The 27,343-nt window shown below is 36.6% G+C and overlaps 1 protein-coding gene across 6 annotated transcripts in view; it reads left to right on the forward strand.

Annotated features, from left to right (window-relative positions):
• Positions 1-27,343, forward strand: part of ZDHHC17 (zinc finger DHHC-type palmitoyltransferase 17) — a 116,790-nt gene that overhangs the window by 81,199 nt on the left and 8,248 nt on the right. For all 6 annotated transcript variants that reach the window (XM_068999429.1, XM_068999422.1, XM_068999415.1 and 3 more), the window contains 8 exons: positions 4,980-5,044; positions 6,357-6,519; positions 11,119-11,244; positions 12,523-12,665; positions 14,947-15,047; positions 22,335-22,459; positions 24,436-24,498; positions 25,636-25,729. In XM_068999429.1, the coding sequence (XP_068855530.1) occupies positions 4,980-5,044; positions 6,357-6,519; positions 11,119-11,244; positions 12,523-12,665; positions 14,947-15,047; positions 22,335-22,459; positions 24,436-24,498; positions 25,636-25,729 (880 nt within the window). The remainder of the gene's footprint in view (positions 1-4,979; positions 5,045-6,356; positions 6,520-11,118; positions 11,245-12,522; positions 12,666-14,946; positions 15,048-22,334; positions 22,460-24,435; positions 24,499-25,635; positions 25,730-27,343) is intronic.

Genomic DNA, 27,343 nt, shown 5'->3' on the forward strand with positions numbered 1-27,343 from the left:
AAAGAAGCTGTATGTCTTTACATGAGTACATACATAAAGACACAAAAATTGCCTTAAAAATTAAAACCTGTTACTTTGAAAACAGTTCTTATCAATAGTTTTTAAAACACTGATTTTTATTAAATCCCTCAAATATTATCAAGTAGGATTTTGGTATTCTTTCCATGTAAATGTAAATTAATTTTAACAGTGATTTTTCACAGCACTTCAAAATATTCAATTTTAAAAATCATATATTGATTTGTATGTTTAAAATCTAGTACTATCAATAGCATTGTAATAACAATCCCTAAAATCATAGTTCTCTAGCTGTATTGCATACAACTACAGAAACTACGTGGCTTGTCTAGAAGCTATGGGAGATACACGATTCTGTTTTTTAATCTTCCTTTAATTAGTACTGAGGTCATTAATCTCTTCTTTTTCCTTCTTTCCCCACCTTCTTTGTAGTGCTGAGATTTGCAAACTTCAACTGCTTTTGCTCCTGTGGGCTTACCCTATATACTACTGCTTAATTGCCTTTTGTCTTTAATTAGAGACCGACTTCCCTTATATCCAAAGAGTAGGCTAGCCCTTGTTCTGAACCTAATTGTAGTACCTGTGTGGCAAATGACAGCTAAATAAACATCAAAATAAGGATCAGTGTAGACTGTTGTGCTGTGTTAGTTCTGATCCTGATGCCTTTGTGGATGAGTGTGGTCAGAGAAGAGCCAGCTGTCGTAACTGAATGGAGGACTGACAGGTGGATTAAGAAATTGCTCCTAATTTCTAACTTGTCTGTTTTTGAGACAGCTGGAATACAGCTTCAGCGTTGCTGTTTCACTCTCTTCTGGGCTGCAGCAGCCAATGGTTAAATTTGCAATCTGAGGCTTGAGTCCAGTCCTCTAGCTTCTGGAGTGTGGTGAAGGGGAAGAGCTCTTGGTCAAATGCCCTCTGGCTTTGCTTGGAAGTGAACCAACTTTCATGCCAGCAAGTACTACTCAGCCAAGAGGCAGCAGACAGCTGTTGCTTTTTATTTAGTCATGTCTCTCACTGAATTCTGAGAGACTGATACCTGGCTGTATCAGAATTTACACATGTTGTTTGTGTCAGCCTGGGTCAAAATCAAGCCTGGGACAAGTACATGATATAAATATAATCAGAAATCAAATAACAGAATCCGTAGCACAGTTCAAGTTTAGGTAAGATCTTTATTTAAAAAAAAATGTGAGAAAGAAAAATTGAAAAAGATCTTGAAGACACTTTAAAATGTTCAGTGTATAATTTGACTGCTTGATATTGTGCTTACACTACCTAAAATGCCAGAGGCATATCAGGACCTTGCATACACAAACATTCACCTAGAATAAGTTAAGATATGGATGTGGTATACGAATGGTTGAATAATGTGTTCTCATCCTGTGCATGTGCGAGGTAACTTAATCACAGATGAGTGACTATAAAGTTGCTTGTAGAGTAAGATCATGTAAGAAATATTGTAGTTCTAAAATTACAGTTTAACTATATCTTACTCATAGTTCAACTATCATTTTCATAGTTTAACTAGAACTTACTTATCAAGTGCATTTTTTGTTTATTCTCAGAGTTGCAACTTTGTATGTTAACTAATGTCTCGAGCTATGTAGGGTCACCTTCTGAGCTATGGCTTAGAAGTAGGTGGCATCTAGGTCAGGAGATACCAGTGTGGTACCAGCAGCCTTGGTTACTTTGGTGCTGTGGTCCATGAGCAGTGTTCCTGAACATTGTCACCTCAGTTGCCACTGAGGCTCCTTCTCTCCACCAAGCTCAGGCCAGCATTAAGACACTGAACCAAGTATTTTGTTTCCTAACCAACTCAGAGCACATTATTTACAGAATTGTAAGTCCAGTTGTGTTCTTCCTTATGACTGTCAAGATTGACTGTGTGTTTGATGGACTAGGATATTCAGAACAGAGCTTCTGTTTGAAGGAATGAGGTAGGTTTAGTTCTGTGTGTTATCTTTCTTGTTGGTCTGTGCTCTGTTCATTCCATAGGAATCCTCCAAAATCTCTGCTTCCAGTCAGTAACTAGCATGTCTTTCCTAAATTAAGAAATACTGTCAGGCTTACATCATCCTTACTGATAAATCTTCTTTACTATATGCTTTTAAAGCCTGTTGTCCTTTCCCTGGGCAACAGTTCATGTGAAAGGGATCTTTTCCTTATGGAGAATAGGATTCTGAGCAAGGATGTGATGGGTCTTTTCTATGAAGGTCTGTGTTTTATGAAATAAGCAGTAATGGTTCTAAAGAGGAGCACATTCCTGGTTCCTTTCTGTGTAATTGGATGTAATTCTGAGTAGGATCTCTTGATGCATTCTGTGCTTTTGGAAAGGCTGTACCACATCACAGTACTGGTTTGACCATTGCTTGTTAAATGTCCTGGTAAACCTAATGCTGATCTCTAGCAGCCCTTCAGAATCCTTCCTTGTCAACTCTTGCTTTCAGAAAGTAGTATTAAGCAGCAGAGGAGTTGCTGCAACTCCTTTTCGTGCAGAAAGCTCTTTCTCCCCGTTATTTTTGCCTCTCTGAAAGCTTTTTTGCAATCTCATACTAGTGTCCTAGGATTGAGTCTGGTTATCTTTGCATGTGCAGAGTTTCTTCTCTTTCAGAACCAGAGTTGTACCTTAGAAACAAGAGGAAATTTTGCCAATTGTGGTCCACAGTGTTCACACTTGAACCACATGCAGAGGGCAGCAGTATGTGCAATTTTTGATCATTGCATCACTTACTGTTGGAATCTTTGATTCTTGCAATGCTTGCACCATGTCCTAACAGCACAGGCATGCCCCTTCATGAGCACTGATCTGTCACCTAGAGTTAAACAAGAGATTAATGCTAAAGTGCCTGTTGGTGCACACCAGAATAGAAAAACAGTCTCTTAGTATGTACCAGCTGCTGAAGGTTTACTTTTTTTCCTCAGTCCTCTATTTGGTAAAAAGCAGGAACAGAGCTTTCTTTCTAAACTGTCTCACTTGTTCTGTGGTTATGGTAATGATATGAAGAAATAACAAGGAATTTTTCATGAGAGGTTTGTTAGAGCACATGTTTGCTATCCACAGCTACATCATGTTTGTTACGTCTATACAGCAGTGTGCAAGTCGATCTTAGTTGCTTTGCTTCTCATTAAAGTTCCTTTGAAAAGGGGTCTGCCTCAGCCAATGTAGTAGTTGAATATGAGTAATAGCTGTAGCCTGTCCAGGTGACTTATGTGCAGGGAATAGTCTGGAGCCCATGGGTTTGGGTTTTTTCTTTTAGCTGAGTGTCACCTAGTATGCAAAGTGTAGTTTGGATTTGTCAGGTGGAATCATTGAAGGAATTGTTCTGCTTACACCCAAACACGTTCCTCCTGTCACAGAGAGGCACTTTTCTATATGAAATCTAAAGATGAAAGAGTGATTGTTCATGTTGTGGTAATTTGTACAATCTTCCAAGAATGTAGTTCACACAGTGTGAGCTGTGAGTCAGTTGGGCTTCTCAAGGATGAATAAACTTGAGATTGGGCAGCGGTTCTAATTTCGTTCATGATCTCAACCACAGGGGGTTAAAGGCAATGCCAGCGGTTGTGTGGTCCTGGTAGGCTCAAAAGGACCTAACCTAGACAAGTCCTGTGGGCAAACAGAGTTGGATCCTGATCTCCAACCATGTAACTCTTCTGAACAAACAGTGCAAGCAAGTAAATCAAGTAACTGTTCTTCTCCTCCATCAACTTTGTTTTTAAATTTCCTTTTTTTTTTTTTTTAAATTAGGCGACAGAGTTAAAACTCAGAAATATAAAGTTATCTGCAGGCTAGAGGTGTTTTAAAAGCAGTTCTTTGGAGGAACTAAGTTGGATTTTCTGGGAAACAACTGCTTGGGTCAGGCTAGCAGCAGCGTGAGTCAGGATCCCGGGGTGCTGGGCATTTCGCAGACTACTGGAGCAGGGAAGGTTCTAGGGGTGGCAGAAAGCAACATCATTCACTTTCCGGGTTTTTGTCAGGAATTCCTCTAGCAGAAGACTTCATTGAAACACCTTCAATCTAATTTTCCTTTTAAGAACTGAGGGAAGTGGCATAGGAAATGCTGTCATAGCTCTGTTGCCTGTAAGGAAAACTCTTCATGTCCTGCATTATGTTAACTTGCAGTGATTTTGTTAGTGCTGATCTGTGAAACCTGCCCAAATGTGATTGAGAGTCTAATCTGCCTTGGAGTGTTTAGGAATTGCCAGCTTCCCTAGGCAGGAGAGGAAAGAGGGAAAAATGCTTAGATACTAATCCTTTCTGATGAGTCTAAAAGAACTGTCTGGGTGGTGCTTTTTTGTCTTTCTGTGGCTACCTTCTGTTAAATGTAATAATATATTTATTTATTTATTTATTTTTAGCCATTGGTTTAGTCACCACTTGATTATAGATCAGTTTTATTTCTGAGCAGGTTGTTTTTATTAATGTCTTTTTTTCAACTTTAAAATTCTCTGGCATCCATTAACATGGTATCCAGATACATAAATACCTTTGAAACTCTATGAACTAAGGAAAACTGCTTTGCAAGTGGAAAAATTGATGCAACTAGCATTTAGTAGGATGTAGGATCCAGACAGTGGTATTTCTAGTAATTTGTCAAGTATCTTTTTAAATATAGGTGCATTATTTTAATTTTCTTCTGCTTTTGAATGTAGTAATACACCATCTATATATATATCTTTAATATTGCAGATTAATAGTAAGTTAGAAATTACTGGTCTTACACAGCATGACTATTTCATAGTTTCCAAAATAGATTGGAATGGTTGTATTTTGGCAATGGTGGCGTTAATGTTTATTTTCACTTTTTAAATTCTATTTGCTAAAAGCTTGCCAGTTTTTCTTCCTATTCAGATGATTAGTCTTAGAACACTGCTTCTCATTGCAAACCTTGTATCTGCTGGATCTTGAGTATGCTTACTTATCTCACCAAGTTTTGTTTTTTTTTTTCATTTTTTTTTAGGATGTAGATATGATGGATCAAAATGGAATGACACCTTTAATGTGGGCAGCTTACAGAACACATAGGTAACATGTGCAGTTTTGACTTTATCTTAATGTTACGAAGTGGCATATAGTAGTGACTTGTTTTGGGGTTTTTTGGGAAGTATTTTTTCTGTTGTTAACTAGTCAGTGTTCTTTCCACAGTTGACTTTTTATCTTTCTTCATTTATGGTTATTGTGAATTCATCCCACTTGGTAGCTCAGCCCCACACAGCCGCTTCCTCACTCCCACCAAGTGGGATGAGGAGGAGAATCAGGAGGGTAAAAGTGAGAAAATTCATGCATTGCAATACAGACAGCTGAATAGATAAAGCAAAATAAGGAATTAATTTGTTACTTTCCATCAGTAGGCAGAAGTTCAGCTATTTCCAGGTCATCAGGGCTCTATCACCTGTAACAGTTACTTAGCAAGGCAGGTTGCTGTAACTCTGAATGTTCTCTGCTTCCTACTCCTCTTCCCCAGCTTTTATTGCTGAGCACACTGCCATGCAGTACTGGATATCTGTTTGGTCAGTTGGGGTCGGCTGTCCCAGCTGTGTCCCCTCCCAATTTTTTGTGCACCCCCAGCCTGCTCACTGGCAGGCAGCATGAGGAACAGCCAAGGCCTTGACTCTGTGTAAGCACTGCTCAGCAATAGTTAAAGCATCCCTGTGTTACCGTACTGCTTTGATCACAAATCCCAAACAGCACCATAGGAGCTACTATGGAGAAGATTAACTTGATTTCAGCCAAACCCAGTGCAATGACTTTTTCAAGAGAGAAGGTACTGTGAAGAGGTATTCACTATTCCTTCCTGTGGAGATGATTGGAAAAAAATGATGAAAAATAACACTTGTCCAAAGAACAAACATTTGGATTAGATTCCTGTTTGGAAGGGCCTATCTCCATCGATTGCTGGGAGGGGCACAAACTAGCTCTTACCAATACCTGCCATTACCAACATTCTCATCCTATTTTATCTTCATCTTCTGGATTGTGAAGTGGAAACATAACATGTTTTGAACTTCCGTTTTTCAAGTATATAATCATGTGCATATTTTTACAAATCTGTTAGTAATGTTAGATTTTGGTAAACACAAAACTAGAATTGTAGAACAAATGTTTTGTGATATCCCAGAATGAGCTGTCTTAGGGAGATCCTTTAAAAGTCATCAGAATGGTGGTTGGTTTTGGTGGGAAGAGATTTTTGGGTCATTGATAATTGGCAGCAAAAAATGTCACTTTGCTATTACATAGTATACCTGATCAATGATCTTCATAGAAATTGAATGCTTCAGCAATAAGTTGGGATATATTTGAGTTCATCTGTAGAACTAACAAGAATTTTCTTTCCTAGTGTGGATCCAACGCGATTGCTACTTACATTTAATGTTTCGGTTAATCTGGGAGACAAATACCACAAAAACACAGCATTGCACTGGGCTGTGCTAGCAGGAAATACTACAGTTATTAGTCTTCTGTTAGAAGCTGGAGCTAATGTTGATGCTCAAAATATTAAGGTAAACGTTTGGTCTTTTTTAACTGTAAGTGGTTTGAGGCAGAAATAACAGAGCCTATGATAAATCTCAAGGATAGGTTATTGTGGGTATAGTGGGATCGTGAAGATGGAGCAAAAGCAATGCCACTAATGTGTCATTTGGCAGTTTCTTTCCTAACAGTGATGCCTAACCACTAGTTTTGCACCATGAAAAATACTCAAGTAAATAATGTAACAATGATTATGTGTAAATATAGGCAAGTGGGGTGTGCAATTAGACTGCATGTGTGAAGACCGGTGTATTTGGATGCAAAACTGGAAACCTGACTGAGTATCTTCTAGTGAAGTTCTGAGGTGACTGTTTGTTGGAGTGAGATGTGAGACATCTCTGTCCTCTTCCAGAGAGCTGACAAATTCTCTCTCTAGTTGGTCTCCCAGTGCTAGTAAGCAAACTGGAGGCCTGAAAATGCCAGTAGGAGTAAAATAAGCAAAGGGGCTCTTTTTTTGCATGTGAACTTAACTTGCCTGATTACTAGAACTTCTTAACAATGCATCTAGATTCTGTACTAACAGAGCCCGTCACCAGCATATGTTAGACCAGCAAAACAGCTCTTAGAATTTCTGCCATAGACTTGGAGTTTCTCCAGCCTTGGAAGGTGTGCCTTTGGGATGTGGTTTTGTCCATTATCTCCAGATGCTCTGTATATCAAATTAGATGCATTTTGCTGCCCAAACTGTTTCATCTGTGGTGTCAGAGAATTCACTTTCAGAAAAAGAATTCTCTACTCAATTTTTCTTCGAATATTTGTATTTTCCACTTAAAGAATGTTACAGGCAGAGTGGTTACACTTGAAAACACAGCTTTAATGTGTTAACACATAATTTAATTTGTTTGTCCTTTCACCATTTTTTCTACTGATTAAGATGGCCAGGGCCTATTTGCTTGGCCACAAGTGATAAAAATATATTAAAAAAAAAAAAAGTATGCATCAGTTTTCTTGAAGAGCATGGAACAGCCTTTTTAAGGGGGCAGCCAAATTTTGCTGGCAGCTTTTTAGCTCCTACATCCACTTCAGAATATCAGAAATGTTCATTATCATGAATGAAAAGTCACTGGAAGAAATCACATGGCTTTTTTACATGTTTAAAACAAATCAGCTAGCCTCTTGCATGCACTGAGGTGTGAATATGTATTATTCCTGGTCTGTAAGGTCAGTTGTGTGGATGAATTATGCTTCTAGTCTCACTTCTTGTGTTGAAAAGCTATTCTTCTATGCCACCTATGGTAAAAAAATTAAGGTATTTTTGTGGAAAAAAAATCAGTATGTCATACCTTGCTTGTCTTGACAGACTGATTAATGTGATTAGAGTTCTGAAGTCATCACCTTACCTGCATTTCTGGACTCTTACGAAATTGGTAACAAAAATTTCTGTGTTTGGCTATATGAAGACGTATCTGCTAGCCTGCTAGTTCATGGTCTTGCCTTCTTTATTGACAGACAGCAGCAGTCAGTAGAAAAATAGGTTTTTGAACCTGCTGGATCATGATAATCTTTCCAGTCGTGCCAGAAGACATGTGTCTGGTTTCACTGACCACTGCCTATCTTACACAGTGGAATCTAGGTTTCTTGCATGCCTTCCCAGGTTTTTAGAATCTTCAGAGAATCAAAATCATTTGAGCAATGTCAGTTTTGCCATCCAGCCGGTGACTTTATAACGGATGCTGATAAGTGGTAGTAAATATATAGGAAATAAGAAAATTTGGTGGATTTGTAAAGGCATATAGAAACTGTTTGGTGCCCCTCCTTTGACTGTTCAGCAAAAAAGTTTTCTTTGATCCGAAAACTAATTGTTAAATGTTTGGCTCGTGTTTCCTCAGAATTAAAAGGAATTGTGAAAGGCCTCTTTCTGATGCAGTCACTTCCAGATTTCTACAGCACTATCTAGTGAAGTCCTTTTCTCACATAGCCCATGGAATTGACCAAGAATGGTGGTAAAGCAGCTGAGATTAAAGGAATACATTGGCTGAAAGCTGTTAATCTTCAAATAATGAAGTGACTGAAATATTAGATGTGAGGTTTGACTTTATTGTTATCAGCTCCAGTTAGTCTGTGTTAGAAAGGCACATGCTGCTGGCTGCCTAGGATTGGAACAAACTGGGACCAGTCATCTCAGGAAGGTGTTCTTTACTTTGCATGACAGCTTGTGAAGCATTTGAACAATAGCACTCCTAGTCTAGAGCAAAGCTTGATACAAGCAGTGAGTTAGTCCTGTTTTGTTATGTACCCTCCTTTTATTACACTGTCAAGAAATTAATATTTTCCTTTCGGTAGTAAGATACTTTCTTTTTTTCTTTTTGAGAACTAGATTAGTGTTAGAGTTAGAAGCTGCTTTTCAGTAATCAAAGTAGAGTGAGGTTTTTTGTTTGGTTGATTTTTTTTCTTGAGGAAATTATCTTGCCACACCAGTAGACAGATTGGGCAGATGAGGACAGGATTTCCCAGGGAGCCGGGTTATCACTGGGGAAAACTTGTAAATTTTATCATTGGGGAAAACTTGTAAATTTTATTTAAGTATGAGCAGAGACTCCTTTTTTTAGTAGAGAGATGTAAAGACCTAAAAGAGCTCCTAAGGTCTAAGAAAAAAATTTTTTTTTTAATCTGTAAGTGAGTAATTTCTTGAACTTTAAATGTAGTTCTTGATTATGCAGTGTATCTTAGGCTTGTCCATGGAAGTCTACGTGTACATTTGCCTATCGTAATGACTCTTCAGATTATTCTTTCTATCTAAATACTTTAAATATATATTATTGAGGCCTTATTGCTTGCTGACAATCTTAAGTGTGTTACTAGATTAAGTTCCCCAATATATATTTTTTTTAATTTTTAAGCAAGTCAGCCATCCACTACTCCTGTAAAGACAAGGAAAATATTAAAATGGCCAGATGATGAGAAGTATAGTCAAAGACTTCTTTAAAGCTCCCTCAATTTTTTTATCTAGGCAGTTCCTAGGTGTCTCATGGCCCTCTAGTGGAAGGGATGATCAGCTGGACCCCAAGACAACTTCAGGATTTACTTGGGAGATCAACTCCCAGAGGGGATTGCTTGTCCACAGGTAATCTTTACAGTCTGGCTATATAAGGTGATACTAAAACAACAGCATCTCTGGAGTTTCCCAGATACTAGCAATTCAAGGTGCTATTAAACTTGTGATGAAACAGGCACCAATAGTTTGATTTCAGGCATTTCTGTTGAGAATGGAATTAATTTAATCTGTTTTTTTAAACATATGGCTAAATAACTTTGAAGCCAAGTTAACTCAGAAGGTTATTCTTTTTTAACTGATTTTGCTAGTTATACTTCTCGCACAGAAGGTGTGAAAGGTCCTGTTAAGTAGCAAAAAGCTTCACCTCATAATCTGTAGTCTGTGCTATTTACTCTCCTAAAGATTTGGAGCAAGATTTCAAAGGCAAAGATGACAGTTAAGTACTCAATTCCCATTGTCTTTCTATGGGATACAGGTAGCTAACTGTAGTTTTTAATCTTTGAAATAGCTTCTGTCTATAGTAATTATTGCCCTTTCTGGGTAGTTTCAGTTTCTAGTACCTGTCTCACTTTTTTTTTAGGAGGGGGCCGAGCGATGGAGGATTCAGCCATTTTTCAAGCCTCCATGAATGATTTGTTTAGGAGGGGAGTTAACTCCAGTAGAAGAGAGGAAGAGTCAAATGCAAAACTGGAGCTGGAGGTACCTGCAATTGGTTGTCTCTTGCCTCCTCTATAATTTTAGACCAAGTCAATAACTTTTTCATTTAGCTCTCTTCCTAAGTGTTTAAAAAGCAATAAAATCAAATCAGTTTGGTAGGAACCTCTGGTCCCTGTATCTTCTGCTCTGTGTTTCTCTTTTGCTTCGTCTGTTAGTCCTTTCTGAAATTACAGAAATAAAAACATGGGCCATTGCTGGCTTAGCATCCAAAATACATGAAACACAAGCTCAGAGTAAAAGCTCAGAGTTTTGAAATAAGTTGGACATGAGCACTCAGTTTATTCTTTCATGTTTTCTTCCTAGGACTTCAGTAGCTGAAATGAACCTAAGAACATTAAGCTTGTGGAAAAAAAAATCCTAGAAGCATTCCATAATATTAGTAACTTCACTCTGCCAAAAGGCAGAGAATTAACTAAGAAGTCAGGCTTTAGACTTTGGAGACTTTCCATGATCCAGTGGGTCACGAGTTCTTATTCTTTGCTTGATTTCTGCTGCCTGTCAATAGCTGAGGGGGAAGCACAGTCTTTCATTTACAGACTAATAGACTGTGTGTAGAATAGTGGAACACAGATTTGTTCTATGCCAAAGGCAACAATTATTATTGTCAGGACGTACATCTTGTCAGGATCATACATTTAATATTTGACTTGTCCACACTTTTATAGTTATGAGAGAGTGAAAAACCAAAAGGAATGAATGATATTTGGTGTCAAGTAAGCTGCAGAGCAAAAAGTATGCCAGAATGTAGTTAAACTGATTTAAAATGTATTGTTTTTAACAGCCAATCTTCTGTTTCAAAAGTATTTCAAATGCATTTCATTTTTAAATTGGATGTTTCCCACGTTTATACTCTTGACAGGGAGAGTCACCACTTGATCTTGCAAAACAAAGGAAGAATGTTTGGATGATCAATCATCTACAAGAAGCAAGACAGGCAAAGGGGTATGATAGTCCATCGTTTCTGAGAAAACTAAAAGCAGATAAGGTAAGTAGTAGTATAACACATGTGTGTTATACTATGTGATCAATCTTAGCACTGCTCTTGGTTTGGGGACCTGTGTGTTTGTTTAAAGGAAGTTCAGGTCTGTGGTTTCCCCACATTTCAACTTTAAGGAATGTCTTTTTATTATGGAAACAGTAATTGCAAAAGAAAAAAAAAAGTGCTTTATTTAGGGCAGGAGGAAATAAAACCCTAAGCTTCCATACCCTTTCTTTTAGTTTTTGTGCTAACTCAATATTAGGAAAGTATTGAGTGGTCTCATATTGTTGGGGTAAGCCAAGACTTTCCAAAACTGACTCTCAGGTAGCTGAGGAAAGAAGCATTTTGGGTATCCTGAGCTTTGATCTCCTCTCTAATTATGTATTGTTTATTGTTATTGGTTGAATGAAGGAAGCAGTCAGTCTTAGCAGTATAATGTAATATATAAATCTCTAACGTGGAGGCCTTTTGCTTCTCAGGGTATTGTTTAATACTGCAGATAGGAAGAGGCAGGAAATGAGGGTGTAAGGGTTAACATACTCTCTAGCATGAAGAACTGTCCTCCTGCCTATTGTTTGATAATTTAAAAAGAGTTAATGTTTTCTTCTTAGTATCCATCAACACTCAGGCAGTGTGTGCTGGATAGTAAGTACTGGTACCACTGATTTGTTATAATTTTTTGATTTAAAGATGTATTGCATCAAGATGCTCAAAGTACTGCTACAATCTGTGCTTTAACCCTGTGGCACTATAACAGTGCAGTGATTATTTGTACCTGAAGTGATTTGTACATTTCATTGTCACTGTGCTTTGATTATCTGTAAAGAGTTTAGTGCTCTCATCAGGAGTTGTAGACACATAACGTAAGATAAAAAAGGTCCTATCTTTATTTGTAGATGCTTCAGTATGACTTAAAGACTGCAGTTACGTGAGTAGTAAAAGTTCACTGAGATTGTCATGTGCTGTGCTGCAGTTTATACACTTAGGGATTCTTTAAGAGGTGCTAATGTTGCCTTGATTCTGGATTAGCAGCAAAGTCTCTAGAAGACAGTTCTAAAACAAACAAAGTTACTGATTCATAATATTATTTTAGGAAGGTTTGTTTTCCTTGCAAATTCATTGGAGGTATATAAATACAGGAAATGAGAAAAATTTATGAAGATTTATGCCCCAGTGTAAAGCTTCCTGAGAATTTAAGTTTTCATGACTGTTCTGTTTATCAGAGAATATTATGCAATCTGTTCCTGAAAATATAATTACTTACTTGTGTTTATTTCTATATAGGAATTCCGTCAGAAGGTGATGCTGGGAACTCCTTTCCTAGTTATTTGGCTGGTTGGGTTTATAGCAGACCTAGACATTGATTCTTGGCTCATTAAAGGGCTGATGTATGGTGGCGTTTGGGCTATGGTGCAGTTTCTTTCAAAGTAAGTGTTTTACTGGGACGCTGTCTGTTTAGTGTGCATGCAAGAAGTATTTTGCTGGCATCTTTATTGGATAGATAACCTTAAATTTCCATTTGTTGGAATTGGTCTTTATTTCTGGGAAAGATCTTGTGCAACTGTAGCTCCTGTAATGCTCTTTTGTCTTGCGAAACATGGAATTATCTTGGGTGAATACCACTGAGCTAACAGAAGCTAACAGCAGAACAGAAATTCAATCATTATCCAGAGGAGGGTGCTGAATGTCTGTCTACAAAGAGTTATCAGCATGAATATTACAGAAAGCAGGCAATGGAAAAGTTACTATAAAGTAATAAAAATAATGTGCAAGTGTACCATTAAAACTGGGTTTTTTAGTAATTTAAATGCACAAAGGCATCTAAAGAGATTTATAGAGAAATTAAGTCAGAATCAGATTTCATAGCTTTTGTTGTTGTGGAAAGAAGTGACTAAAGAAAATGCCTGCTTTCTAATAGTATTTTTTATACATCTTGTTCCCCGATAATAAAGACTTTTAGTTGTATTTATGATTACTTTAAATTTCTGTTAATGCACCTACAAATATATGTGCACACACACACACCTAGTCATGCTCCAGTGGATTTTCAAGATCTGTAGACTACATCATCTCTCCTTTCTTATCATTATCATGTGTGGCCAAGATAGAAGAACTTGATGTATCCCCATGCTTAGAAGCTTTCCACTTTTCTGGGGTTGGATGTCATGTTTATTTAGAACCACTTGCTTCTCTTTTCTTTCTGTTTGAAGAGGAAAATATATTTGCTCCTTAAACCAAGTTCAGAAGATTTCAGTGAACTTAGAAGACTGGGAGGGCAGTGGAAGGTTATCAAGCTTTTCCAGGATCTTGGAGATGATCTGTTTAATGTTTTTGTCACCTCTAAGGCTGTGCAATTTGCTGGCCTCCTCTCACAGGAAAAAACTGTTTGACAATGCAGATCCTCAGCTGTGCCTCCTACAGAAAGGAAGGACAAGATTTCTTCCAATCTCTCAAGATCTGGGTTTTATCAAGTTTTATATTTTTGGCCTACCTGACATGTGTTCAGGATTAACATTCTTATTTTCTCTTATCCATTGCTTAATGTTTAGTATAAATCCTTTTTGAAGTGTTTTTCACAAAACCCAGCTGAATTAAACTTGTGCTGTTATTCTAATAGTGTTTTCCTTCTTTCTGTAGAATTTTTAGCTAATTTGCTTAGCTGTGTTTTCCTCCCTGTCTTCACACACACAAAAATGCACAGAAGTCACTGAAAGAAAGATTTGTGCAGAGTAACTACTGTGTGTCCAAATGTGTAGTCACTTATTCATCAAATGAGCTCATGTTCCTTACAGGGTTTTCTCCAAAGACCTAAGGAACTTCCACTACAGAAGAGAGAGATACTGTAAGGGAGTAAAGAAGTGAAATGGAAAAACTACTCCCTGCATTCATTTGTCTGTGGCCGCCCTGAGGGAGCCACCAGCACAAAAAGCAAAATGAATCAATATCAGGGTGTTTAGGCAGATCATGCAGAAGCTTTATTTCAGGGAGGTTAGTTGTTTTGAGTGTTGCTTTCCACAGGTTTCACAGCAATTTCTTCTTGAATATGGAGTAGCCTAGTCATTTGCCTAGTTTGTCTCAACTGTATTCAACTTCATTCAGAAGAGGCTTTAAAATGCGAGAGTGTAAGAAAGTGAAAATAATTCTGACAGCTTAATATATTTTTTTAATTAATGTAGCAGCATTTTATCTTAGAACTTGCAAATGTAGTGATACAGGAACTGAATTAATCTGGATTTTTTTTTCCAACTTTCTGTTGGCAGCTGTAGCAGAAGAAAATATTCAATAATCTGAAATATTTCAAGTATATAGGCTGGTAGCACCAAGGTCTCTTAAGCTTTTTTCTTAGTGAAGTAATTTTAACGTGCAGTTTTCATTGTATGGGTTTCCAGAACGTCTTTAGCACTGGAATCTCAAAAGTTAATACAATTTGCAACCACTGCTCATGTGGCTAAGAGTCTTACAGGTTCTTAACTGCTTTCACAGTGTAGTTTTAGCATGAGTATTTACTCATTCTGCCTGTCTTGGCAGGTTGAAAAAGGGAATTTCTCATGAACTTTGAACGGAAAAGGGAGGAAAATATATTTATGGCATATTTTGCAATATCCCATATAGTACATACTTTAATAGGAAGTGTTTTCCTGAAGCAGTAGTTCAGGATTTACATTTTATAAATTGAAACTTACCGTGTGACATTGTTCTACGTTACAGGTCATTCTTTGATCACTCCATGCACAGTGCACTGCCTCTTGGAATATATTTGGCAACAAAATTCTGGATGTATGTGACGTGGTTCTTCTGGTTTTGGAACGATATCCTTTTTGTGTATAGTAGTATTTTTTTAATGTTCACAGTATGAGGAATTACACAGCTATATCCTGCATATAATAGTAAGTAAACTAATAAAAATTTTAAAAAGGGAATCGTCACCAAACATTGCTTTCTATATTAATGGTAATTATTTTATTGCTTTAAAAATGTGCACGCTATTGCTGTGCTTTGGTAAGTAAAAGATTTTCCTCAAAATTTACTTACAGTAGTCTGCAGAATTTCCTGTGCTTTACCAACTTCTTATGTGGAGGAGATGTTAGCAGCTTTGTAAATTATTCTCTGGCTGTGAGGTGACACAGTGTAATTAACTGCATTTTTTAGACACTACTTTTCTGAAAAGCTGTAGGCCACTTCATGGTCTGTATCAATTTCAGTGGAATTGGTTTCATAGTTAGATCTTCCTAAAGATTTTGGAAATTCCATTTCATACAAGCTTTAGATACATTTGATAACTATATTTTAAGTTATTTTGAAAACGTGTATTAACAATATTAGGTTACAGAGATTCAAAATATTGCTATCTTTTTGTGGTTTTGATTGTCTGTCTAGATACGAATTTCCCTTACGCATGGAGGTAGAAATTGATTAAGAGTTCAGTGGGGAATGTTAGTTTTCCATGGCAAGGAAATAGATTCAAATTTTTAAACAACTTTCTTGGGTATTGTAATTTCAGTAGCCAAAAAAACAAAGTAGAGATTTGATGTTTAGTACAGTTCTTATGGTTGTAAATAGTTGCAGTGAATTTTATGAGGATGCTGGTGTGGCTTTTGTAGAAACTGGTTTTCTTTTCATCCTGAAAGGAATTGCCATGAAATAGGATAGTAGCAGTGCTTTTGTTTTGGTGTCTTCTTGATATGCTCTGCAAGCCTAACTAAATCAGATGTGTATTTTTGGGTTGAGCATAGAGAGGAGACCCTGCTTCCATGCTACCTTTGGCTTCCATGCTACCTTTGGCTTCCATTCTGGCAGTGTTTGCAAAGGTGCTGCTGTTAATAGCAGTCCCATGCAACTGGGAATGACTGTTATGGCATGTTAAAAGAAAAAAGCCCAACAGCTTAAAAATTAATATCTAGTTGCTGTTAAGTTAAAAAGAATGATGCTAATATTGGTATGTCTTGAAACAGTTATTTAGAAATGCTGGTCCCACTACCAGTCTCTCTGCCTGGCCTGATTTTTTTATGTTTTTACTCCAATTTACTCTTGACTGCAGAATGAGAAAAGTGAGTACAAAATGACTATGAAAAAGATTTTCAAAAACAGTAGTTAGAAATAGAAGCTCATGTTAGCCAATGCTGTTACGTGGTTTTGGTTGCAAATGTTGAGCTACTGTGAAATGCTTTCTTGTGCCAACATAACATCAGCTTGGACCAAATCTAAGAATGTGTCCAGCTTCGATTTAAAGTCCTTGACCACATTAAAATGGCTGCACAACCAACACAACTTGATGATGGCCTATCTCTTGATGTAGAAAGCTGTCCCTTAAAGCTTGCAAATTGTGAGGTTTTTATCCTGAAGCTCATACTTCCTTTCTATTTCTACCATCTTGCTTAGATTTTTATTTCTGTTAGTCATTCTCATTAAGTAGTTTGAAGTTTGGCATATTTTTTTCATCACAGAATAATGTTAATTGTTCACTAGAAGTATAGACAATTAATTATTGTAAGGAAACCTGACTCCAGAATGTCAGTAAAATACTGTCCTGCTTCTGTCCCAAGCTGGTGTCTCACAACCTTTGCAACAGTCTTTTTATCACAGAAGTAGTGGTCTAAGACCTTCAGTTACTAATTACTTTCATTAGAGCTGACACAATTCTCTGACAAGCAGTTTTAGAGACCAAGTGCTTGAGGCCATCTTCCTTTAATTGGTGATTTTTAATTGGAATTCTTTGTAATAAGATTCCAAATTCATTCTTCTTCTGGAAAATTGCCCTGTAGCTTTATTGCAAAAAAAGAAATTGCATGCCTGCTCTATTTTTATAGCATGAGGCAGAGCATTGTGGTTGGATAAAGAATTCCTGTATTTTTACAGCTTTATATGATTGCTTACAGCAGACTAGAGTACTACTTTACACTCTGTAGTGTTCAAGTGATAAAACCTGTCCTGGAAGTTTTCACAAATTGACTGTCTTTTGCTCAGGGAAGAGAGTTTTTAACCTTAAACAACTATCAGGAATTGCCTTACTGGAACTTTATATTTTAAATAACATAAAGATCTTAATTGTTGCAAGTGCTACTGTAATATTTAGGTGTTTGTAAAAATTTTCTTTCCTTGTAGGTATGTTGAAGGTGTCTGGAAGATCATCAGTTCTTTTGTGTTTGATCCTAATGGGACAGAAAAGGGCAGTTAATGCAATGTATCATAAAGAAAAATAAAACCAAGGATTTGCAGTGCATTTTCTTGAATTTCAGTGTGGTCACGTGAAAAACAAGTCTCTAAATTCTAAGGTTTAATGATGTGTCTTTCAAAAAGCCAATATTGAAAATGTACTGAATTTTTTGTAAATGTTTCCATTCTGTTGGATTTTTCTCAGCAGCTTCTGAGTCTGATGTATTTGTTAAAGTAGAAATCCTATTTTTGCAGGGAATGAGGAATATGATCTGTGTATTTATGAGTCTATATATGAGTTTATGGTCCTGTGCCTCCCTGCCACTGTTTTTCTGCATCCCTGTAACTATGTTTTGCCTGTAACAAAGGGTAGTTATGTCTTGCTCCATTAGTATATTCTAGTTTTCTAGTGTTTGCAGACTAGGAGCGAAAATGCCCTCAAAAATCCTATGCACTAAGTCACTACATTTTAATTTTGTTTTATTTTTAAAAGAAAAAAACTTATCTAAAATTACACTTAATAATGTGGGACTAGAATTTCACATTTCGTTCTTTTTCATTAGTATTTATAGGTAGAACATTCTCTTGTGTCCTGTAAATGTCCAGGGCAGATACCAAGATCATATCTCAGTTGCTCCTGCAGTCTTTTCAGTTCCAGCTGAACAAATACTGCCTGTTATGTCAAGAGGTTCTTACACTGCTCTTTCTAAGATGACAGTTTGCTGTAACCCAAAATATTCACAGTATTTTTTTTTGTTTCTTCTGCTTCCATTTGTTGCAAATGGGAGTGTGCAGTTTTAATTAAGCAAGCTTTTATGATTATTGCCATAAAATAGCAATATTTTGCAGTGCTGAGATAATGAGATTGTATAAGGCAATTTATATTTTTTTAAAAAATTCATCATTGACTAATACTGTATTGATTATCTTATTTGAAATATACTTCACCAATTCATGGGGTCTAGGTTAAAGAAAACAAACATTGCACACTTTTTAAATTAGGGATTTTAGAACAGAGTGTAAGAGAATTTATGATAATTTTCATTCTTTCACAAAGGCAATACAATACCATAGGATTTTTAAAACCGTAACAAGCTAGTTGGTACAGTTAAGCAGTTAAAAAAAATTCATATTACCAAAATTAGTTTCAGGAAAAGAGCAAAAAGCCTTGCATGCAGAAAAAAAAAAGTCAGCAGCCGTGTTTCTACAGGACCCAAAGACCCCAAAAATCCAAACTCTGGGCCCAGCTAGCCATAACTTCTGTTTCCATAGAAAGTCTAAATACTTCTTCAAAAAAGTTTAAAAAAAAAAAAAAAAGTTAAAAAAAGAATTCCAGGGTGGAGGAGATAGGCTAACTGAATTTATTTGCAAGCTAAAGGATTCTTTTATGTCAGATAGAAATGGAGGTAGGGGGCTTTTGCAGAACTTCAGTTAATTAAAAATGGATTTTGTCTAATAAATGCCTAATCAAATGAGGCTTCTCATGTAGCTATCTGCTGTTACCAGCCTGGACTCTTAGATCCAGATGTACAGCTGTTATGAATTGGGGATTTGGAGCATCCTTCTTACAAGGAAAGGCTGAGGGAGTTGGGCCTGTTGAGACTCAAGAAGAGATGGGGGGGATGATGAGGGGACCTCGTCAATGTCTCTAAGAATCTGAAAGGAGGGTGTCAGAGGGTGTTTCCAGGCTTTGCTCACTGGTGCCAAGCAATAGGACAAGAGGCAATGGGCAGAAACTGATGCGCAGGAAGTTCCACCTGAATATGAGAAGGAACTTCTTTACTGTGGGGGTGAGCATGCACTGGAACAGATTGCCCAGAGAGGCTGTGGAGTCTCCCTCACTGGAGGTATTCCAGAAGTGTCTGGACACAATCCTGTGCCGTGTGCTCTGGTATGACCCTGCTTGAGCAGGGAGGTTGGACCAGATGACCCACTGTTGTCTCTCCCAGCCTGACCCATTCTGTGATGCTGTGATTCTGGGAATTGGCAGGTTTATTAGCATGTATTTGATCTCTTGACAGCTTACACTGGCTGCAGATTTTTCTGTGTAGGAGAAAAGGATTTTTGGTTAGTGAAAGGGCACATCTGGGTCTATAATGTGCATTTTGGCTTGATTTCAGACTTGTATGATGTCTGATAGCAGGAAGCTGCATGTATTTGGGGCCTTTTAAATAGACTACAATTCACTATGAAAAATTAACCTATCCCATGTTTACCTCACTTAGGGGTTGTGTGGTGCTTGTTTGGCTTTAATTTTCTTTTTAATGAAATAACCTTTTTGGTTCCAATTCCTGGAATCATTTTCAGCCTCTTGTATTTGTTCTAATAATTAAAGGATATTGATTAGGACTAAAAGTAGGAAGTGTTTCCTGGGTGTTTCTGCTTTGTCTCTCAATGGAAGCTGGGGAAACTGCATAGAGGAGAGCAAACTGGTGGCAAGGCAGGAGGCGTGAATGCCTGGTATATTATACATTTTGTAGCCCTTAATAATATGGTAATGTCCTTTTTCCTTGTGTAGCTGTAAATGAGGATGTTGACACAAAACGAGACACTCTCTCTAGAGAACCAATTCCCTACTCTGAAGCTATTGCAAACCTACAAGGGTTTCTTACATGTGAAGAGTTTTGAGAGATGTCTGTGATGCAAGTTGCTAAGATCTCTTTGGAAGTAAGCTTCAGAGGGGAGTTCAGCATGATTTTAGATACCTCTAGTGTGGACATCTGTATTGAAGTTTAAGCACTCTTTGTAGCCAGTGACAAAAAATAACCACTTGTAAGGCTCTGCTTCTCTTACCTAATTTAAATATCTTGATACCGAAGATAGACTGGACATGGCTTTATTTCCTTTCTAATGTCTGTGAAGGTATACTGTGTGATTTAAAGTGGGTGAGATGAACCTTACAGCTGAAGTTTTATATCTACATTACATGCTGGAAATATCCTGGAGAAGAAAACTTTTAATTTCTCATGTAGTCTCCCAACTGCAGCACAAAGGTGCCTTATCTGCCACAATTTACATTGTCAGCATTGCACTCATCTGACACCACCATGATAAAAGGACAGGCAAAACAGGCTCTGTGGGGCATCTCTTATGTTCTCTCTGTATTTGAGGGAGTAAAATGGGGGAAGAGTAAGTTGAGACGATGGACAGCTGCTGTGTTACAGGTTATCCAAATTTTAGTTAGTAGAAAAACTATTCCAAAGCATTAAGGTTATAAAAACCCTCTTCATCTTTTCCCCCATCTTCTTTAAGAGTCTAGACATGACGTGTGGTAATTAGAAATGGGTCATAAAATTGGTTCCAGTTGTACCTTTATTGTTTGTAACAGTTGTCTGATTAGGGTACATTTAATGAAAAACCAGTTTTCACTGTTGTAAAAAAAACATTTTAGTATTCTAAAGAAAATGTAATCTCTCTCTAGGTAAGCAATTCAGTTGCACCAGCTTATTTTTGGCAGCAGGTAGCTTTAGAAAAAAAACAGGAAGAAGTTGGACTGTATAAATTTTGAAGTCAGAGCTTTTCATCTCTAATGTATAAAATAGAACTGTGAGTGTTTAAGTTATAGTATAGCTCATGTTTTTTTCCCCGTTATAAACTTGCAGGAAACGTCTTGTTACTGGAAAGATTAATTCCCTTTAGTGAGCTAATACTAGTATTCTACTATATAAGATACATTATTTGAACTTTATTTAGCTTGCCAATTTTTGTTTTATTAGAAATTCACAGCCAATTCCTTGCCCCAAAAGGTGGAAAACAAAAATTATTTGGGATACACTTCACATGAACACAATGAGCCTTTGTTAGCATTTCAGAAGTCATAAAGAGGCCAACTTGTATTTGTTTGCATTTCAGGGTTCTTCTGCGTTGCAAGTTGCTTACATCAGTATGTATCTAAGTTACTCAAAATACGGTGTAATTTGGGGTGTGTAGTGCTTTGTGCCTGAGTGATAGGTGTCCTTTTTGTTTGGATAATGCTGTAGAGGCTTCTGCTACCACAGATTTGTCAGGTAGGGCATCTCCTTGCAGTTATAACTGGCAGCTGACAGCAAGTGTGTTTAGTCAGTTTCGTCAGGTCTTTTGTACGTTTATGAGAATAAATAATTTTTCTTTTGTGGAAAAGAAACATCTGAAGTATTTGGTTTTTCAACGTCACTGCTAAAAATGTTTTAATTCTCTGGAGAAATGTCAAGTGCTGTTAGACTAGACATGTTACATGGCAAGACATTGAATGCAGGAAATGTATTTTAAAACAAGTGGTTACTTTCTGTCTTTATGGTAAGTGATTTTATAAACACTTCCAGAGAATAATAAATCCTGTGGTTTTTTAAGTATTAGACATATTAGTATGTTAAAAATAACTTTCAGTGATGCAAAATATGTGTATTGCCTTATTACAGGACCAGGTTTCAGACACTACCTTTCTTGGAGATAAGTGGTGTTGGGACATGATTGCCATGCAGCAGTGGCCATTGCAGCAAAATTCCTTCTATGGCTAGAAACAGCCCCTCCTGTGATATCACAGGAATGTCAAGCTGCTGAAGACATAGGCAGTCAAATGTCTGTCTTATAAATAGAGCTCCAAAATGTTTATTCTGAAAACAGGAAATAGTTATTAAGATAAATTTCATGGGATTTAATTTAATTAAAAGGGAGAGCAGTTACAAAAACTGAACTATCGTTATTCATCCTTTAGAAGGATAAATGCTTTAGAAATACCTTATGGAATAGACCATTCTTAAAAGTTAGTTTTAAAGGTTGAGAAGTAGAAAATGCTGAGTACCAAGCTACTTCTTACAGCAGTGCTGAATTTTGTTAATTCTGAGGACAGTGACTCCAGGCCATTAGTAAAATTTAAGTTTAGTTAAATTTTATTTCAGAATTATCAGTGAGAATGTTCAAGAGGAAATTCAGTTTTACACTTGAGATTCCTTGACTGTAAACACATCTCAATTTTTTCTTTATACATCTTCCATTCCTTGCTAATAGTGTTGCACTTTTCTACAATTTTGGAAAATCCTGGAAATCTGATCCAGGAATCATCAAAGCCACGGAAGAACAAAAGAAAAAGGTAAACCCAAGAGATATGAACTTGTTCTTCAACAGCCTTCCACCAGCTGATCAGAATAGTTAGTTTACTGTTCAGTTCATTAAATTTCAGTAAGTTGTATAACAGAAGGTTTAAAATGTTGAAAAGTCTTCCAGATTTGTTTTTTTTTACCATGTGTAATGCATTTCAAGTCTAATTGGTGCAAAATTGTATATTGGTCATTTTAAGTAGCAAAATAAAATTTTAACCTGAATTTTCAATTTAAAAGGTTTGAAAAGCAGTTAAGTGAAAAAGAAAATGTGAGGTTTCAGACTTTTGCCATACTGAAACAAATAGCCCATTATGGGAAAATTGTTAGTGAATTTTATAAAAACTTTCCAGACTTTTAAGCACCTCTAATTTTCTTTACCTTTGTGTCTAAAAGTATTAGACTGACAAACCCTTTGAGGCTAAAAAAGCCAAAACCCCAGGCAGTTTGGGGTGAGCCTATATTTTGGCATAAATGTCAGAGAAAATATGGGTGATCTAATGATATCTAAGACATTGTATCATTATTAGTATTTCAGATTTTTTTAAAAAATTAAGTGCATTATTCTCAGCAGCCAAACTGAGCATTGAATATGCCAACAAGCAGCAGAAGCTTTTGTTTTGTTTAAGTTTCCTAGAAGCCACCGTCCCATCTAAAATGAACTTTGAGCTTCTACTTCATGGTTGTTTGTGAAAAGACCTGTGTAGATCAACATCAGACCACTTGGAGTTTTGTCCTTATGCAGGAATGAAAATATAATAGCCATTAAAAGGATGGCGTAGATGAAGTAATTCTTGTATTCTTCAATAGGTTATAGCTGAGTTCTTAGTCAATGTGCAGATTTGGATTTACCCTCAATATTCTGTTTCTGTTATTGCCAGTTTGCCAAAGTAAACTCCAAACTAAATTCTTCTCCTTCAACTGGACTAAATTAAGTAGAATAGTCAACAAAGACACTTTGGATTGGATTCAGCAAATTGCACAAATATGCAGTTCATTTGATCTACTTACTTAAATAGGCAAGTGTGGTTCCAAAAGCCTTGTTGAACTGGGTAGGAATTGCAAGATGCAACTTCTTGAGGCAGATGCATGTGGCTGTGAATGTTTTGGATTGCATCTAACCACATGGTAAAATGTTCTGTTAGCAGGGGTATGAACCACTGTAGGATGTGTGTCTTGCCTTCATGCAGTGTACCACTTCTGGCATTTTCATAATTTGTCTTCAAGTATTTAATGCTGAGTTAGCCTTTAGTTTTGAAATAACTAAGGAAGAAAACTCTTTTCATTTCAGGTGACCAAGTTAAGTATGTTTGGAAATGTGTAGTAAGCAACAATTTCAGATGTTTGTTGTTTTAATATGTCATGTCCTTTCTTCTGTGTTACAAAATAACCCAAGTCACTCTTAAAGCAAGTGAAGGAATAAATAAATAAATTTTTGCTATAGTTCAAAAGCATAGAAGGTAGACAAAGGTTTACAAAGCACAATGACGTGGATCTAACTGAAGTGATCCTGGGTCTGCACAAGACTTACATTTAAAAGCTATTCATCTGCTGTTGTTCGTTTCTGTTCTCCTGAGGTTTGGGATTTTGCTTGTGGACAATACTGAACTCCAGTGTTGAGTGTCAGACCATGTGCATTCCTTTTTGCATCCTTTCGTTAGTCTGTAGTGTAGTGTTGTACTCCCACTGAAATCAGAGGGACTATTTATGAAATTGTCCAGGGTATCAAAAGTCACACCAGCAGCACTGAAGTCACAGTAGGTGACTAGGAATAAGTATAAACTGAACTAATTTAGAAGTAAATATGCATATTGGTTTAATAAAGTAGATTCAAAATCAAGTTTCATCTGAATTTAATTTGTTCCTGTGTGTAGAAAGTACCTGAAATAAAGGGCTCACAGCCACAGGTCTGAAAATGTTTGTCACCATTTGTTTACATGCTAAATTATAATTTTTATTTTTCCTGCAGACAATAGTAGAACTTGCAGAGACGGGAAGTCTGGACCTCAGTATATTCTGCAGTACCTGCTTGGTAGTATATTTTTTAATCAACTTCACCACTTATTATATTTTTTCCTTTAATGCTAAGCCAGAATTAGTGTTCCTGTAATGAACACATTTGACCATAATATTGCAGTTTCAAAGGCAGAATTTATTTGTAATATTTAATTTAAACAGTGTTTTCAATACATAATATGTACACAAAAAAACTGCAACAGTGAGGGGAAAAAAAATATCACTGTGGAAATAACTTGCCAGTGTCAAAATTCAAGTATCCAGTATGTCTACCAGATTAGTTGGTTATACACCTAACAAGTTATGAAAATCATATGTGACATTCTACTACCTCTGTAACTCACAGTAAAATTATGTTATGCTTCTGGTAAAATACTTTTTTTCAAAAATCAAGTGTATTTCTCTATCTGGCAGTAGTCAGGAGGGAGAAAAAAAAATCTTAATTTCTGTAAAGAAAATACAACATGCTTTTTTTTGGAAGTTAACTAGCAAATGCAAAATTCTCAAGGTTATCAGTGTAAACACTGCAAAGCTCTGATGTATGTGGAACATGAATGATGTTGATATTTCCCAGTTTGAAGCTGGAAAATTATATACAAATGTGGCACCTTAAAAATTATGTGTGTATATACAGATATATCTCAGACCACTTCTTTCAAGACATAACCTCTCCAGAAAAATTTCTGGGAGTAATTTAGCATTTTAAGTTCCATTGAGTTCTGCTTGTTGAGTCATACTTCTGTCTTTAGAAAAGAAACTAAAAAGTTTACAGTAGAGCTCTGTTATGAATGATACAGAATCATGGAACTCAAGCTCATTCTGTATTTTCATTGTTAAAAGCTGAAATGAAGCTGGTTGCTATACAAAGCTCAATAGCTGGAGGTGATAGAAGAACTTTGTATGAAAAAAATAATTCTCTGTATAAGAAAAATAGTGTGAAAATAATTTCAGTGCAGTTGTAAGGATGTTTGTGTTAAACAGTGTGTAGATCAAGCTTAATAGCTAAGATTACCTTAAGAATTAGCATCAAATTTTAAGTTCTCTGAGGAATTAACAATAGCACAATCAATATACATTGAAATTGCGGGCTTTTCTGTTTAAAATATATCAGGGTAAGTTGCTTTTGTAAACAAATGTTTATTATCTGTTACAGATACGGAAGCCAGTGAGGTCCAAACACTGTGGTGTTTGCAATCGATGTATAGCGAAGTTTGATCACCACTGCCCATGGGTGGGGAACTGTGTAGGTGAGTAATTTGCTAAAATGCTCTGCAAGCTTTTGCCTGTTCTTATTTCACGGTGGAAGTGACTTGGCTGCTTAAGAAAAGCTTTTCAATGTTGAGCTTAATTCTTTTCCTACATGTGATTCTCTGCATTGTTCTCATTTGTATTGTCTATTATATACCCGTCCTCAAAATTGTTCTGTGTCTGATTCAGTTCGCTACTTATGTATTTTTATTAACATAAACCCTAGTAATGAAAAGATGCGAAGCTTAACTGCTGAAGAGGCATGGGCCAAATCCACAACTGATTGTTATCCATTATGTAAGATGAAAATTTTTATTTTGACCAATAATATTCAGTAATGTAATAGTAAAGTATACATATTTAAAATTGTTATGATTGTAGAAGTTAGATATAGAATGACTTCCTATTGAGGTATTCTCCTCTTTTTGATCATCCAGGTTGTCTTTTATTCTCCCCAGTGATTATGAAAGGAATGGATATAGAACAGAAGTAAAGTCTCTAAATGCTGCTATTCCCAGTCATACTTTTTGAGAAACTTATTTGAAAACCATTATTATGCAGGGAGCACTGAAGACCTGTTAGCTAGGAAATGAGTGCAGCTTGCTTCACAGTTAAATTTTTTAGGACACAAGCAGACATAACTTTAATCTTGGGGAGGAATTAGGACCTGGGTTCACTGACAGCTGACAGTCCATAAATGCTTCATTATAGTCCTTTCACATACATATAATAATGAATAATCAGAGTAGTTTGGTCTAAAAATCAAGAGTAAAATAGTCAATCTGGGCATTTAAATTGCAATATAACATCTCTAAAGTCTCATTGAGATCAATTTACATCACCCTCTTCTGTTTTATGTTTCCTACAGATGTTACTATCTGAGATATTTTTGGTTTTTATTTTAAATGTTTTAGAATGAAAAACTAAGAAATTTTTGATTCAGACAAATGCAGGGGAGCATGGCTCAGGTTTTGCAGGAGTACTGAGGAGTACATGTCAATGGGACAGAAAGATCCAGTATTTTAATCAGTAACTGGAAAATAACAAAAAAGCGGTGGAGGAAAGACCTTAGTTTGTGTGTATTGAGTGTGTGAGTGATGGGGTTAGGGTAAGCGGAAGAAATGGTTTTTAGGTAGCAGTGATGATGGAAAAGTAGAATCTGTCTTCTAGTGGTGCTGTACAGAGTGAGGTAACTGGAGGTAAAAGTAAACATTAGGCCCTTGAAAGTATGCTGGGAAAAAGCATTAGAAATCATGGTATGGGAGCTGGAGCTGAACTGAAGGGAATGATGGTCTGAACAACCTTATATGGCTTCTCTGTCTCAGACTGGTGCGTGGTCACTCTAAGCATGGGATTGCAAAACAGAATTCATTCTTAAAACAGCATTCATGGTATGTTTGCCAAAAAGGGAAACATGAATCATGCCTTTCTGGAAAGGTAGAATTTGGATGTGTGTGGAATGTGTTAAAAGGATAAGAATGTTGCTAAAGATAGAACTGAGAAATCTATTAAGAGTGTTTACAGACACTCTGAAGTAAATCCTTTGGGAATAAAACTTGGCACATAAGGAGACTTTGAATATTTTTACCATTTTGAAGAGGTTGACAAAAAGT

The sequence above is a fragment of the Aphelocoma coerulescens genome, chromosome 1A (assembly GCF_041296385.1).
Source record: "Aphelocoma coerulescens isolate FSJ_1873_10779 chromosome 1A, UR_Acoe_1.0, whole genome shotgun sequence".
Classification (NCBI taxonomy): Eukaryota; Metazoa; Chordata; class Aves; order Passeriformes; family Corvidae; genus Aphelocoma; species Aphelocoma coerulescens.